This window comes from Gracilinanus agilis, chromosome 3 (assembly GCF_016433145.1).
Source record: "Gracilinanus agilis isolate LMUSP501 chromosome 3, AgileGrace, whole genome shotgun sequence".
Lineage (NCBI taxonomy): Eukaryota > Metazoa > Chordata > Mammalia > Didelphimorphia > Didelphidae > Gracilinanus > Gracilinanus agilis.
This window is the reverse complement of record NC_058132.1, coordinates 499,233,381-499,248,685: the sequence shown is the minus strand read 5'-3', so window position 1 is coordinate 499,248,685 and position 15,305 is coordinate 499,233,381. Positions and strand designations below refer to the sequence as shown.

The following is a 15,305-nucleotide window of genomic DNA, read 5'->3' as shown; positions in this document are numbered from 1 at the left end:
TGCTTACGTGACAGCAAATTTCTTTTGTGTGAGTTGTATAAGTGAGGACATAAGATCTCCAAAGCAGATTTTCAGTGGTGATTGCCAAGAGTTGAGTATCTAGGGTTCATACAATCTGGGGGCTCTAGAAGTATTTCCCCAAAGTGTATAGCTGACATCCAAATGCTGAGGGCACCAAAAAGAAAGAGGCAACTCAGGACAATACTTGGCACAATGGGATTCTGTCGCCAGTGGATCCTGGGATACAGTGAATTGACCAAGTCTCTCACTGCTTTCACTAAAGATGTAGAGACTGAACCAGTCAAATTCAAACCAGAACATCTGCAAGGAATAAAAAAGCTTAAAGAGTCAATTCTTTCTGTTCTAGTCCTTGGGATCCCTGATTACTCTAAACCTTTCCTGCTATTCATTAATGAACGTAAAGGAGTAACTTTATATTCCTACAACCCTTGTTATATAGGTGCTATTATTATCTCCATTTTACAGATGAGGAAACTGAGGTAAAAAGATTAAATGATTGGCCCAAGATCAAATAGTAAGTTCTTTGTTGAAGGCCCAGTGGTCTATCTACTGTACCACCTACCTATCTCATTTCATAGAGGATAAACTCCTGAGGAAAGACTGGACTTTGTTTTGATTTTGTTATCTTCAGGACTTGTCCAGAGGCCCAGGGCATAGTAAGCCCTAAATAAATCCTTGTGTTTATGGACTGACTGAATAGCAAGCAGGAGATAAAGTTTTTTAAATTCATTCATTATTTATTTAATTATTGTTATTTAAACAGGTAAGGAGAAGAACTTAACTCTTCTACTCACTTCTAGTAAGTAAGAAAATTTCATTGCAAATTGTGAGAGAACACTAGGAGAGAGATCTGTGGTGCTTACCCTTGATCAACCCATCATAATGCATCATTCTTCATTGTATCTTTGCAGACAAGTGCTGAGTGGACTCCTACTAACCTTTGATGTTGTCCGCAGGTTGCCTACCACTACTTCAGGACACAGAAGTGTTGATACCAGCTCTGCCATGAAACCGAACTTAAAACAATGGAAACAACTAATGCTCTTTGGGATATTTGCTTGGGGTCTCCTTTTTTTAGTGATCTTCATCTATTTCACAGATAGCAACACTGTAGAACCAGTTCCAAGTTCCTTTTCATATGTTGAAACTAAAAGGATCCTGCCTATTCAAGGAAAACAGAGATCAATCATGGGCGCCATGCATGACCCATCTTTTTCTGCAACCATCGATGGGAATGAGGTGCTCCTCAATGGAGATCTTTTTGATTCATTTAACTCAGGTCCCAACAGTCTTCAGAAATGGACTGAAATGAAAGATGGTTTGGAGAATGAAGAATTTTTTCCTTCTCAGATGAGAAAAAAATCCCCACGCATTTTCTATCAAGGGGATGATGACTATTTTTTTACTATGGGCCAACCTATGTCACACAGCCATGGCCAACAGATGGTGAAGTTCATCACCCTCAGTGAGGAGGACCAGAAAGGGGGCATCAGACACAATCAAAAGAAAATCATCTCAAGGCACAGGAGAAGTCAGTTGCCCCACAATTGGGACAGACTCTATTCGACCATGTCCAAGTCCTTTCTCTATCGACTTTGGAAAGGAAATGTCTCTTCAAAAATGCTAAATCCACGTCTACAAAAAGCAATGAAAGATTATCTTACCACCAACAAGCATAGGGTGAGATTTAGGGGAAAGCGGAACTCCAAGCTGACAAGGGAACAGCTATTGTGTGAGCTCAGGGACCGAGTGACTGTAAGGACTCTGGATGGAAAGGAGGCCCCTTTTTCGGACCTCGGCTGGGAGAAGCATGTCCCTCAAGTGCCCCTGAGCAAACTGTATCCTCAAGGTTTGGGTAGCTGTGCAGTAGTCATGTCTGCAGGTGCAATCCTGAATTCTTCTCTGGGGGAAGAAATAGGTGAGTTCAGAACATATTTTACCCACTGTTTTTTCAGCAACAAATGAGTAATTGTTATATGTTATTGTTTGAGATACTTGAGCTATCTTAGAACATGTTGACCATAATAATGTTAATGGACATTTAATTAAGTCCCTTTTCCTCATTAAGACATTGAGTGCTTGATCTGTGAGCTCAGCAGAGGCTAGAAGGGATCTCAGAGGTATAACAATAACAATAACAATAATAATAATAATTTTGTTATATAACATTTTTACATCTGCAGAATACTTTGCCTATATTATCTCATTTCAGCCTCATTTGGGAGATAGGTTCTATTATTATCCTTATTTTGTAAATGAGGAAACTGAGGCTAACAAATTTTAAATGTTTTATTCATGGTCATATGCCAATCAAAAGTCTGAGGCAGGATTTTGAATTCAAAATCTGACATAAAATCAGCCACTTTAAAGATAAGCAGGAAAAACCCAATAATGTTAAAAAATGTCTTTCCCCAAAGCACAGAGTTAATAAGTATCATAAACAAATCTGGACATATGTCCTCTGATTTTAGTGTTCTGTCCACTGTACCAGACTAAAGAGGTAAAGGCATTCTCAGAGTAAAATAAGTAGCTAACACGAGAAGCATGAATGTGAACCCTACAACCCCGAAGAAAATAAGACTTATTCCCTCTTCTCTTTTCTTGCCCCAGCTTTTGGATTCACAATGGAATAAGGAAAGGAAAGGAAAGGAAAGGAAGTATTTATGTTCCCTGGTTCCTCAGAACTCTTTTCACATTGTTGACCACAGGCTTAATTTCCCCTCAAAAACAATGCTATGCATTGTGTTTAGATGCTCAGACTAAACCCCCCAAATTTGTTTAACCCATGAGACATTCAAATCATAGGAGAAACGGATATGAGGACAAGAGCACAAAGATTCCAGAGGGTAATGACACATCAAGTACATGCATTTTAGGTGCAACATGGGTTAAAAAGGCTTCTGTGGGCTAGCTGGGACCAGGAATTTAACATTCATTGTTTGTATTTTGTATTATATATGTTTATAGCATTTTTCCACAAGAAAAATAAATTCGCAGTTCCAAACAACTGACTTTTGAATGATTTTTGGAACACAATCCTTTTGCAAATTATATTGCTTGTGTTGATGTTATTATACAGACAGACAGACACACACACACACATAAACATAGATGCACAGCTTCTGCCCAGAGTTTTCCTTTCAGTTTCCAACCTATTTTGTTTCTTTCTTTAATTCAATAAACATTTATTCAGCACCAATCAGATGCTAGCCACCATGAGAAATATCATGTAAATGAAACAAATCCTGCTTTGTTAGAGCTTACAATCTAACACAGAGAAAAGATACCAACAAAGATGATAATGACACACAATATTACATGATAATGGTAAGGGAAGGGGTAAAAAATAAGGTGGTAAGTGAAGTGAAAATAAGAAGGTAGGGAGATTGAGTAAAGCATAATGGTAAAAGGTAATTATGTGATTTTGCTTTTAAAGGATGGGTAGGAATTCAAGGGCTTATGAAAGGAAAGAAGGTCACATTACAGATAAAAGGAATAATGTGAACATGCATGCAAAAGGTGGAAAGAGCACAGGGTGGGTATTAAGGTAGAAATTGGGTATGGCAAGTATGGAAAGTCACTTGGCTAGAATATAGAATGTGTAGACATAATCTAATGTTGAAAAGGTACCAGATTGTGGAAAGTTTTAGATGCCATGTGCAAATAAGTTTAAACTTCTCATGAGTATTTGGGAGTCACTGAAGGTTGTTGAGTAAAGAAGTGATTTGGCCAGCTTCTAGTATTAGGACCAATTAGTCAGGAAGGACGATGAAGACTAGTTTGGAATTGGGTGAAAGTAGAAATAGAAAAAAAACCTGTTAAGAGGTAACTAGAGCCGTACTGGGGGTGGTAGTGTCAGTGGAAATAGAGAGAAGTGGACAAATTGAAGAGGTGTTGCAGAGGTGGAATCGGTGGTTATTTGGTAACTGATCCAATATGTGAGGTTTCTGGGTTCCATTATCATACAGAGAACTCATCCCACAGTAGAATATTAAGACTGATCTCTGTGGGAGCTGAGAGGCAGAACTGTTTACTCTTAGTTCCCTAAGATACCCACCAAAAGGGACACTCTGCTACCGGGTTCACTAATGATTCTTATTTCTCAGAAAGATTCTCTGCAGACTCTGAATCCTTCCCTGGATCTAGAGGCAACAATTGATGGTGGAAATGCAGTAGGAAACTGTCCAACTGCATTCAGCATATAGAACCAGCACCAGACTTAAGCTTTGTAAAGCACAGCAAATATATTATCTCATCCGATCTTCAAAGCAATCCTGCGAAATGGGATTCTATTATTATTATCCCCATTGAACAAATGAACAAACTGAAGCTAAGAATAACTTGCCTCAGGGGCTACACAGATAAAAAGCAGCTGAGGTGGGATTCGTAGGTCTTCTTGATTCTTGACTCTTACATCCAATGTAATATCTACCACCCAGTAGCCTCTCAGGTAACTACAGTCCTTGTTTAAGTTAATCAGAGAATCCTCCTCTTAGCCCCCTTTGGTTCTGAAATACCCACATTTAGTACTTTCTAACAGCATTAAGCAAGATACCATAAACACATTCCTACATAAACCAAATGGTGCTTTCATTTCTAAAGTGCCAGTTTCAAATAAAGGAAAAAGTGATTGCCTATTTCCTGTCTTTCTGATCTGACCAAAAGTTCAAATGTGAGAAAGAGGATCCCCGTAGATTCACCTATACCTTCTTCTTTTTTTTTTAATTTGTATAAAAATCCTTACCTTCTGTCTTAGAATAAGAACCGAATATTGGTTCCAAGGCAGAAGAGCAGTAAGGGCTAGGCAATGGGGGTTAAATGACTTTCCCAGGGTTACAATAGGTAGGAAGTGTCTGAGGTCACATTTGAACCCAGGATCTCCCTTTTCTAGGTCTGGCTTTCAATCCTTTGAGCCACCTAGCTGGCTCTACCTATACCTTCTTAATAGGTTTCCCCTCATGTTCTGGGATGTACTTTTAACTAAAATCAGATCAAAGTATCCTCAAGTTTTTTTTTCCCTTTTATTTCAGAAAATAACCAAATGGTTTGTAAGTTTCTGGGGCTAAAAGCAATCTTGTCATTCCTTTTCCTAACTGAATATTAACTATAATGAAAAAATAGAGATTATGATGTTATACTGTGAAGTCAAATTATTAATTTCTGTTCTTATTTGAAACTCTTTGCATTTTTTTTTCAGATTAGTTTTCCATCTTCCATCTGACTCTGAGTCAGAAAATCAGATCCTCTGATCTCATACAGGAACCCTGAGGCCATCTAGCCAAACTTTTGTTTTACACTAGAAGGAACTGAGGAACCAGAGGGGTGAAATTTTGACCCTGAGATATAAATGTTGAGAGGCAACATGAGTTATTGGTAAGAGGGATGGCTTCAGAGCTAGGAAAACTTGAGTTCATTTCTCACCTTTAACACATCTGGACTGTATGGCCTCAAGCAAATCACTTAACATTGAGATATATTATGGCCAAAGTATAAGCAATTCTCTTAAAACTACAAGTTGTTGTGGGATGGGCTTAGAGATAGAGAGTCCTGGGTTCAATCTGGCCTCAGACACTTCCTAGCTGCGTGACCCTGGGCAAGTCACTTAACCCCTATTGCTTATTGCTCTTCTGCCTTGGAACCAATTCAGAGCATTGATTCTAAGGCGGAAGGTAAGGATTCTTTTTTATTTTTTATTTGCCAAGAAGTTCCTGATATGTACTGATAGGAGATTCCTCATCATGATAGGAGTTTACCATATCAGTGAAATCACAGGGTCAGTACTTATCCCAAGACTCCAATTCCTATCCTCTTCCTCCATTTTTTTTGAATATATCACCCTTTTCACCATGTCACACACTAGATCATATCATTATCTCTCCACAGTCTCTTCTCTAGTCAGAATTTAGAAGGGAGAAAATTGAAGGGATTATGGAGGTACAGAAACACTTTTGAGTTTTATTTTAGTCCCTTTGGTACATTGGCCTTAAAACTTGGGAACAGGTTTTAATTTTAGGCATGTCACTAATTCATAGTACAGTTTTGAGCAAATCAGTTTGACTTTCTGGGTCTCTATTTTGATCTTCTAAAAATGGGGATGATTGCACAACACTGTCCATTTTAGGGTGTTTCTTTTCTTTTAGGAAAGTGCTTTGTGACTCTTGAAGTGCAATACAAAAAGGACTATTATTATTGCTCTTCATGATTAGTCGTTAGTAGAATTGGAGTTTCCTAGTGAAATTACTCTTTTGGAATCCTAGTATGTGTAGGTATATTTTTAAACTTTTTGGTTTTCTCTAGGTTCCTTCAAAAATCTTTCTAAAATTTCTCTGCACTAGTCTCTTCTCCCACACACTTTCATATATGTATATTCTATATATGTGATTCTGTAGATGTGAATACATATTCACAGCTTAATTAAATTTAAAGATACAGGTTGGATTTTATTTCTTTTAGCCAACAGCTGTTCAACAGTAGATGCTGGAATTCCCCTCTCTCCCTCACCACAGACAAACACCCATGGAATTTAATAATAGCTATAAAACTCAATATTTATGTAGTCCCTTCCTCCAAAGAACTCCGTCCCTTGAACTATGTGGTCGAAATCAATTTTATAACCTCCCTCCAGGAAGCACGTAGGTATGGGGGAATCAGGTTTGATGTTTTCTATTCGAAAGCAAAGGATGGAGGCTGAGTAATTGAGAAACAGAAGTTCCCCAAGGTCATGGTCATATAATATATTGATGGCAGAACTAGTATAAGCACCTGCCATTCCAGTCTATAGAGAAGCCTCTAATATACCAAAACCACAAATCTTATCATGCTAAGGGAATCTTAAAAAAATTAAATTCCCATTATCTCCCAAAGTGAAAACCCATATAAATGAAGTTTTTCCGTTGGTTGCCCTTTAGCTCCCTCTTGTGTTTTTTTTTACACCAGGGATACAATCTGAAAGTTCCTTTTTCCCCTTCCAGACTGAGTCAGACATTGTAATTGTTTTTGAAAGGAGAAAAGTGTAGTTGTTGTAAACACCATCAACTTGGATAATATGTTATTTTAGAAGAAAACAGAACTGTTTTGGCAACATGGAAATTCTTTCCTGGTGTCATAAGATGTTATTTTCCTCCATAATATATAAACAGTATAGCCTTAGCACCTCATCTAGCAATCCTAGAGAAAGGAATTATGAAAGAGTGTAGCTAGTTCTTGCTCAGTCTTCAAAAGTTTTGAGCTAGAAAAAAATTAGGTTGCAGTTTAATTAAGATTCAGATTGACATGCCTAGGGCAGATGTTTGAGGGATTTCACAATTAATGAATGGTTGATGCCAGAGCATAAAGGCATATAAACCATCTTCTTCTGAGAGTATTGGGAGAAAGTAGGAAAAACAATGGATTAGGAAAGAGGAAGCCTGACCCTTGGTCTTGGCTCTTCCTCCAGCTACCTGGATCTTCTTTGGTAAGTCCTTAGCTCTCTGAGTTTCTGATCCTCTATAAGTAACATTCGCCCTACTTTCCCTCCCAGGTTGACTAAGAAGTTTTAAAGTTTAATAGTTGAGATTCCATTGAAAGCATAATGATTTACAAATACAATGCTAGTTTCAGAAAAAGGCAAATCATTAGAGGAAGTTCTATATCAGTAGAACTTTCTACACTGACAAAATCATAGTTCCAAGTGAAAAAAAATGTCAATATCATTACAATGTTTGTTATGACTTTTGTTATGGGGTAGTGGTGTGCCCAGTAGCCTACTCCCAAAAGGAGAGAAGCATTGTGTTACAGCAGAATGCTTACTGAATTTGGTGTCAAAAGACCTGCTTTCAAATCTTGGTTCCATCTCTTGGATGGATGACCTTGAAGGGAATCACTTAACTTCTTGGATGACCTTGAGGGAATCACTTAACTTCTCAACCTTGATTTCCTCATTTGTACAAAGAGTGGTTTAAACTAGATTGCTTCTAAAGTCCATTTCAGCTTGAAATCTATGATCCTAAGTTGTTGCACAGAGTGAATAGCAGAAAACTGAATTCTAATTTTTCCTGAATTAGCTGGTCAACTAAGGTTTCCTTGTTCCTTTTCTCTAAACCTCTATAGCTTGAGTCATTTTATTCCTTCTTCCTCTAGTCCCCTCCCTACTCCTCATTAGCTGTTGAATTCTCTCCTTTACTATGTCTAGGAGCTAAGATTTTCTCATTTCATGTAAGCCAAACCAAGCAAATCTTTGCTAGAGCTGAAAATTTAATCACCCTTTGGTCAAACTTCATGGCAAGTCTTGCCATCCATTTGATGGCAGACCTCTATGTTTCATTACCAAAGCTATACTTTGAATTCTTTTTCATCCTTTAAAGTTCAACTTAAATGTTATTTCCTGCATAAAACCCTTCTTGATCCTTCAATGACCTTCCCCTCTGACTTCATAAAATATTTTGCTTTTCACATTTCAAAAGTACTTATTAATATTTTTACATTCTTTTCTTTTTCTCTTTTGCTTTAAATTTTTTTAAATTTTGAATGTTTATTCTGAAAAGCATTTTCTTCTTTCCTACTTGCCATGCAAAAAATAGAAAAAAGAAGAGAACTCAAAAAAAGGCATAGTGCAGCAAAACAATTTCTCATATTTGCCATCTCCAAAAATTAATGGCTCATCAAAGGCATTTACAATATCATAAACTATATCATTAACTGTGTTCCTGTTTTATTCCCATATTAAGAGTGTAAGCTCAATGAAGACAGGGCATATTTTATAGAAATTTCATATCTCTCCTGATGCACACAATAGACAATAAATATTTGTTGAATTGAATTTGGTCAGAGTGTAAAACTGGAATAATTAAAGAATACTTTGTACAAACTCTTAGTTTTACAATTGAGGGAACAGACTCAGAGATAGAGAGGTGTGTATTGTGAGTATGTGTGTAAGAGAGAGGGGGGGGGGGAGGGAGAGGAAAAGGGAGAGGGAGAGGGAGAGGTAGCTTCAGGTCTTTGTTTTATTTCCTATGCTTTATTACCACCTTTTGCCATCAAAGGCACAAAAAGATATGATTCTCTTTGCCTTTTCATAGCTTTCCTTTTGGTGCATAGAGTTTAGGCATGAAAAAAGACAGAATATGTGGATGCAGACCTGGGAGAGTTAAGAGAGGTCTCAAGTATTCAATTGCTTTTTAAAAGTTTTTTAGTCCCTAAGTGTAGTATACTTGCCCCGTCAGTTCTACCAGTCATCAAGGTCAATGAATAACCATGTGCCAGGAATGAAATATTGTCTCTTCTAAAAACAATTTTCACATCCTTCCCTTCTCCCCACTGATATTTATTTTTTTTTACTATCACTTTGTTTCTGTATATGAATAGATAGCATCATTATTCAAAGCCTCATTGGGGAAGATTCCAGTAATTGTTGTTGTCACTGAGTAATTTCAGTCACATCCCAGTAACCCCATTTGGAGTTTTCTTGATGAAGATACTGGAATGGTTTGCCATTTCCTTCTCCAGTAATTGACACAACTATAAAAGACAAAGATATACTTTCAGAATAGTTTTCTTTTTTTTTTTTCATCTTCACCTGATGCCAATCTCAGGCAACTATAACTAGAGAAAAATATAAATCCCTACTCAAGAGAACCGGTTATTTCTGCCTCTACACTTACCACATATTAAACTTTTAGGAATTCAGATCAATGTCAACAGGCCATTTCTATGTGCCACTATGTAAGAGAGGTCTTAGATGACTTAAACTACAAAAAGTAGGTTTTAGAAAGCTACAGTTTAAAGCTCAGGAATGTATAGTAAATCTGCTGTGGGCCATCTTCCCACAGGAAAAAAATTTACAAGAGGGATGATTCTCTATATAATTTTTTCCATGATTCCATGATTCTTGTTTTCTCCCTCCCTTTTCCCAGAGTTGACAAGCAGTTCCACTGTGTTATGCATTTATATATTATTACTCAAACCCATTTCCATATTATTCATTTTTGTAAAAAGAGTAATTCTTTACAACCAAAACCCCAAGTCACATTCCCACATGTTTTCTTCTGGATTTCTACTCCCACAGTTCTTTCTCTAGATGTAGATGGCATCTTCTCTCATAAGTCCCACAGAATTGTTCTGGATCATTGCTATTAGTAGCAAAGATAATTACATTTGATCATCCCACAATGTTAGAGTCTCTGTGTATAATGTTATCCTGGTTCTGCCTATTTCACTCTGCATCAGTTCATGGAGGTCTTTCCAGTTCATATAGAAATCCCTCAATTCATCATTCCTTATAGCACAATTATTCACTATATAATTTGAAATGCACCCACTGCTTGAGAACCTAGTTATTTTAAGCTGAGGCTGGATTTGAGGAAGTAATGTATAGTGTAGCTGAAGACTGGGAGCCTGGGGCTATAAACTTCTTACTCTGGCTCTACCACGAACTGGCTGTGACTTTACCCTTCTGGGCTTCAGTTTCTGAAATTACAGAATGAAGGTTTCTGACCAGATAATCACAGAATGTCCATGCTCAGAAGGACCTTAGAGATAATCTGAAATTAAAGAAAACTTCCATTATAATTAAAACTCTGTGACTCATTATGGCAGCAAAATAACTGATCAGTTAAGCTGAATCAATTTGGTGGGGAAATCCATTACTAAAATTGGTTGTCATTTTTATATAGATCAAATGTTTGGTGGGTTGACTAAAGCTTTTTATTTTAAATATAGTTGCTTTCCTTTTTTAACCTTTACCTTCTGTCTTAAAATTGATACTAAGTATCAGTTCCAAAGTAGTAAAGAGTGGTGAGCAATTGGAAAGTGCTTTGCCCAAGGTCATACAGGTAGGGCTTGTCTGAGTCAAGATTTGAACAAAGGTCTTCCATCTCCAGGAATATCTCTCTATCCATTAAGCCCCCTAGCTGGTTCTACAGTTGCATTCTTAGACAAAACTAAATCCCCTAAAATTTCTCTGAGAAGAAAGACAGAAAGCTTAGACTTTTTGTTTCTTTTTGGAAAAATGCAAATAATTTCCATAGAAGATGTTGTTCCATAAATTTATTGCTATATCAGCTAGTTAGAACTTGTCAGGTGGTTTTTCATTTGTTTGCTTGTTTTGATATTAAGAACAAATGGTGAGAATATGCTCTACATGATTGGGTAGGTTCCAAGGCAATCTCTCACCTGTTTCAATATATATAACATGGGTGAACTACCGAGTCTAACCATTACATCCAACTTCTACCCATCCGATGGGTGTAATATCAGTTGGATGTAATATCAGCCAATTCAATGCAATACAGTACAAAAGACATTAATTAAGCACCTGCTATGTGCCAGATACAGTGCTAAACTGTGGACATAATGAAAGAAAAGGAGGAAGAAAAGAAAGAGAAAGAGAGGAAAAGAAGGAAAGAAAAGATGGATGGATCCTCAGGGAGCTTACAACCAAATAGTCAAAGACCACATATAAAAGGAAACTGGAAAGTGAGGATGGGAGGAGGTTGATACTAGGGGTTACCCAGTATAGGGATGTCATACTCCACAAAATTAAAACTAAACAGAGCTGCAGATAGAAAATGGAAGATTTGCTGGAAAGTCAGGGTCCCTATCCTCTGTAAAGGATGACTTTGGGAAAAGTTTTGTGCTCTACTCTTCAGCTCTCCAATTCAAGAGGGAGAAGTAGCTGAGGAAATTGGAAAGATGCTGGGTATCCAAAGAGTAGTTAAGGGTATGATGATGTTTCCCTTTGTCAGTTTTTTCCTCCTGGGAAGGAATCATGTTCTGTGGAATTCAAACCAAGTGAAGCTGAAGATTCCCTTGAAGACCTGAGAGCAATGCGTATAAGAGGGCTTAGAATTAATTTCTTAAACTGGAAAGGGGCTCAGAGACAATCTAATACAACTTCCCCACTTTTTTGAGACCCATAGAGGTTATAACCCAAAGTTATACAGTTAATAAAGATCAGAAGAAAGATTTGAACTCAGGTACTTAGACTATAAAACCAGTGTCCTTTCAATTGCATCATATTTCTGTGGCATTAATGACCTCAGAGATCAGGGTGCTAAAGTAAATATGTGTTAAGACTCCAAAACCAGAGAGCTAGGTAGCTCAGTGGATAGAGCACCAAGCTTGGAGACAGGATGTCCTGGATACAAATCTGGCCTTAGCTACTTTCCTAGCTATGTGACCCTGGGCAAGTCACTTAACCCCAGTTGCCTGGCTCTTGCTGCTCTTTTATCTTAGAACAACTGACACTAAAACAGAAAGTAAGGCTTAAAAAAAGCCTCCAATAAGCAGTGTTTTAGTTTTGGGGGAGAGAGTGAAGGGTCTCTGGTGGCAGTAGCCATTTATCTCTGTACTAACTAAGAGAGAAGGGAAAGTATTATATTATGTCCTAATTGTATCAAATTTGAAATATGCTGATTCTATTCCAGGACATGTTCAAGGATCAGATTATAGGGCATGTGACCATTCATTATGAAATTCTCTATTTTCATTTCACTAATATTCAAATCTGGGTCCTCGCCCTACAACTTTCTGATGTAGTCTAGAAGTTCAGAGACATTCTCCATTTGTGAGCTTCTTAAGAAAAATGTTTTCTGGATGCTCTTATTTTAGGTACCTTTCACTTTCTATGTCTCTTGTCCATTCTTTCCCTCTCTGTAGGACCTTCCCCTATAGCAAATCGATGCAATAATCCAAAATATATTGCCTATTTCTGAAAATGTATAATTCATTCTATTCTTATTGTTGTCCACTTCTCTATTGAAAGATGAGAGACATGGTTTAACATGATGAATTATTTTCTAAAAGGAAAAATCAGTCCTGCAATTCTATGGCTTAATTAAAAGATTCCAAACTCTTTTTACCACAGTCTATACATTTTTACTAGTTCGTGTCCATAGGTGACTAAAATATGTGGGGCAACTGGGCATCACAGAAAGCACAAACTGGCTTGGAGTAAAATGATCTGACTTTGGATCGAGAGTTTAGCTAAGTTGCTTCACAGATCTGGACCTCAGTTTACACATCAGTAAAATGAAGACATTGGCTTAAATTGTTTCCAGATTCCCTCCTCTGATCCCATTTTCACGCAGAAGCGCACTTTTAAGGAGAGCTGCACCTAACAGTGTGTCTTATACATGCTGAGAGATTTAATAAATGATAGTTGTTTGTTTTTTTAATATCTCTTAACACCCATTAGGAGGTACAGTGGCTGGAATACCAGGCTTGGAATCAGGTTCATTTTCCTGAGTTCAAATCTGGCCTTGGACACTTGCTAGATGTGTGGCCCTGGCAAGTCACTTAACCCTGCTTGCCTCAGTTTCCTGATCTGTAAAATGAGCTCAAGAAAGAAATGGCAAACTGCCCCAGTATCTTTGCCAAGAAAACTCCAAAGAGGGTCACAAAGAGTCAAACACGACTAAAATAACTGAACAACAAATCACCTAGTTAATGGAAGAATTAGGAAAAAGTCATTGAAATAAAGTGAAAGGAGCCATACATTGGAGAAACAGATCAAGCCTTTTGAGCCAAAGTATATAATTGCTTCATATGAAGTACTTCCAGTATAAAATCATAATGGGGAGCCTTTTCATCTTCCCTGAAGTTAGACTAGAAGCTGTAAATTTGCCTTTTACTGAACAATGATGTTGAAATATCCTTTTCATTTTCTTTTGGCATAATTGTCAATTTCAAGAGTATACTAAAATCAGGTTCAGTGTGAGTTTCAATTACAGTTTCAAAAACACTAAATTATGGAAAGGCTAAATTGAAAAGTTTAATTTCTCAATGAATAAGAGTATACTGGATAAAGAGACAGCCTTGGAGACAGAAAATTTTGGATTCAGATGCCACCTTGGACAGTACTTTATGACATTAAACAAATAATTTAATCTCTCAGTGCTTCACAAAAGTCATTAAAGATTCTAAGTCACAGAGGAATTGTTAATCTGTATTCATACAATGGAAGTTACATACATTGATAGAATCACAAGTGTGGAGCAAAAGAAAAGTGTGTAGCTCAGTCTAGAGCTGTAGTTTATCAAAGTGTAGACAATGAACCCCTACATGTCCCTGAGACCCTTTCATGTGATCTACAAGGTCAAAATTATTTTCATAATAATACTAAGATTTTATTTTTTTATTTTCTCCCTTTTCCAACCACATATCTATGTAAAGCCAAGTTTCCATCATATATTTCAACCAAAACAACATATTGCAACAGATTGAATAAAGAAGCAAACATGAGAATCCACCTGTTTTTAAGCAAGACATTAAAAAGATTTGCAAAAATATGTGAAATAGCTACTCTTTGTACTATGTTTTGTTTTAGAAATATATTTTATTAAAATATGCTATTTATTAAAATTAGCTAACATGCAGTGAAATCTATTATTTTAATGGATTTAAGTTGTATAAGTTTTAATTTCTAACATGTTAAATATTAGTTATAATCTACATACACACAGGTTATTTGGGGTCTCCAAGAATTTTTAAGAGTATATACGTTAGCACCAGAATTAAATGTGACTAAAAGTTCTGGCTGTACCTTTTTACGGGGAGGGAGTCTGATACAGGGAAAAGAACACAGGACTTAGAGTCAGACTGGATTTATTCTCAAGTCTGTCACTTACTACTTTTATAACTTTAGACCGCTCACTAGGTCTCTCCAAATTTTGGTTTTCTCATCTTTAAAATGAAGAATTTGGACAATATGACAGCTAAAATCTCTTTTAATTATACATCTATGGTCTGCCACCAATTCGTGCCTGCTCAATTTGTGAATGAATAATAAGAATCTAATATATCAATTCATGCTCTTCCTTAGGCAGTCTTTATCAATGAACTATTTCCCTCTAGTTTCTTAGTCATGCATGTGTCTGATGGTTTGCAGGGTAGAAGGCAGAGAGGATCTAAGCCACAAAGTCTCAAAATTTAAAAATTCAACTACATAAAGTATGATTAATTTAAAATATGAAACTACAACATATTTATATTGTAGATAGAGTACATCTAAAACATGTGAAAATTGTAGAAAGCATTATACAGAGAACACAATTGGATGAACAACTACTTCCATGTTGGTTTTTACCTATAATAACAAAAAATTTTATCAGAAAATTCTTCCAAGTAATGTTATTAACAAATACATGAAAAATATGGGTTTGCTTTATTGTCTTAATTTTTAAAATTCAAATAAATGTTATTTGATGCCTTTTGTTTTTATATCATCAGTATTTCTTCCAATGTCTTCCCCTTCCTCTTCCAGAGATCCATCTTGTAAAAAAAGAAAAATTTTAAGAGAAAGAAGACAA

The 15,305-nt window shown here is 36.6% G+C and overlaps 1 protein-coding gene across 2 annotated transcripts in view; it reads left to right on the top strand.

Moving 5' to 3' along the window:
• ST6GAL2 (ST6 beta-galactoside alpha-2,6-sialyltransferase 2) overlaps window positions 1–15,305 on the top strand; it is a 103,595-nt gene that overhangs the window by 63,821 nt on the left and 24,469 nt on the right. For both annotated transcript variants that reach the window (XM_044670484.1, XM_044670485.1), the window contains exon 2: window positions 978–1,939. In XM_044670484.1, the coding sequence (XP_044526419.1) occupies window positions 978–1,939 (962 nt within the window). The remainder of the gene's footprint in view (window positions 1–977; window positions 1,940–15,305) is intronic.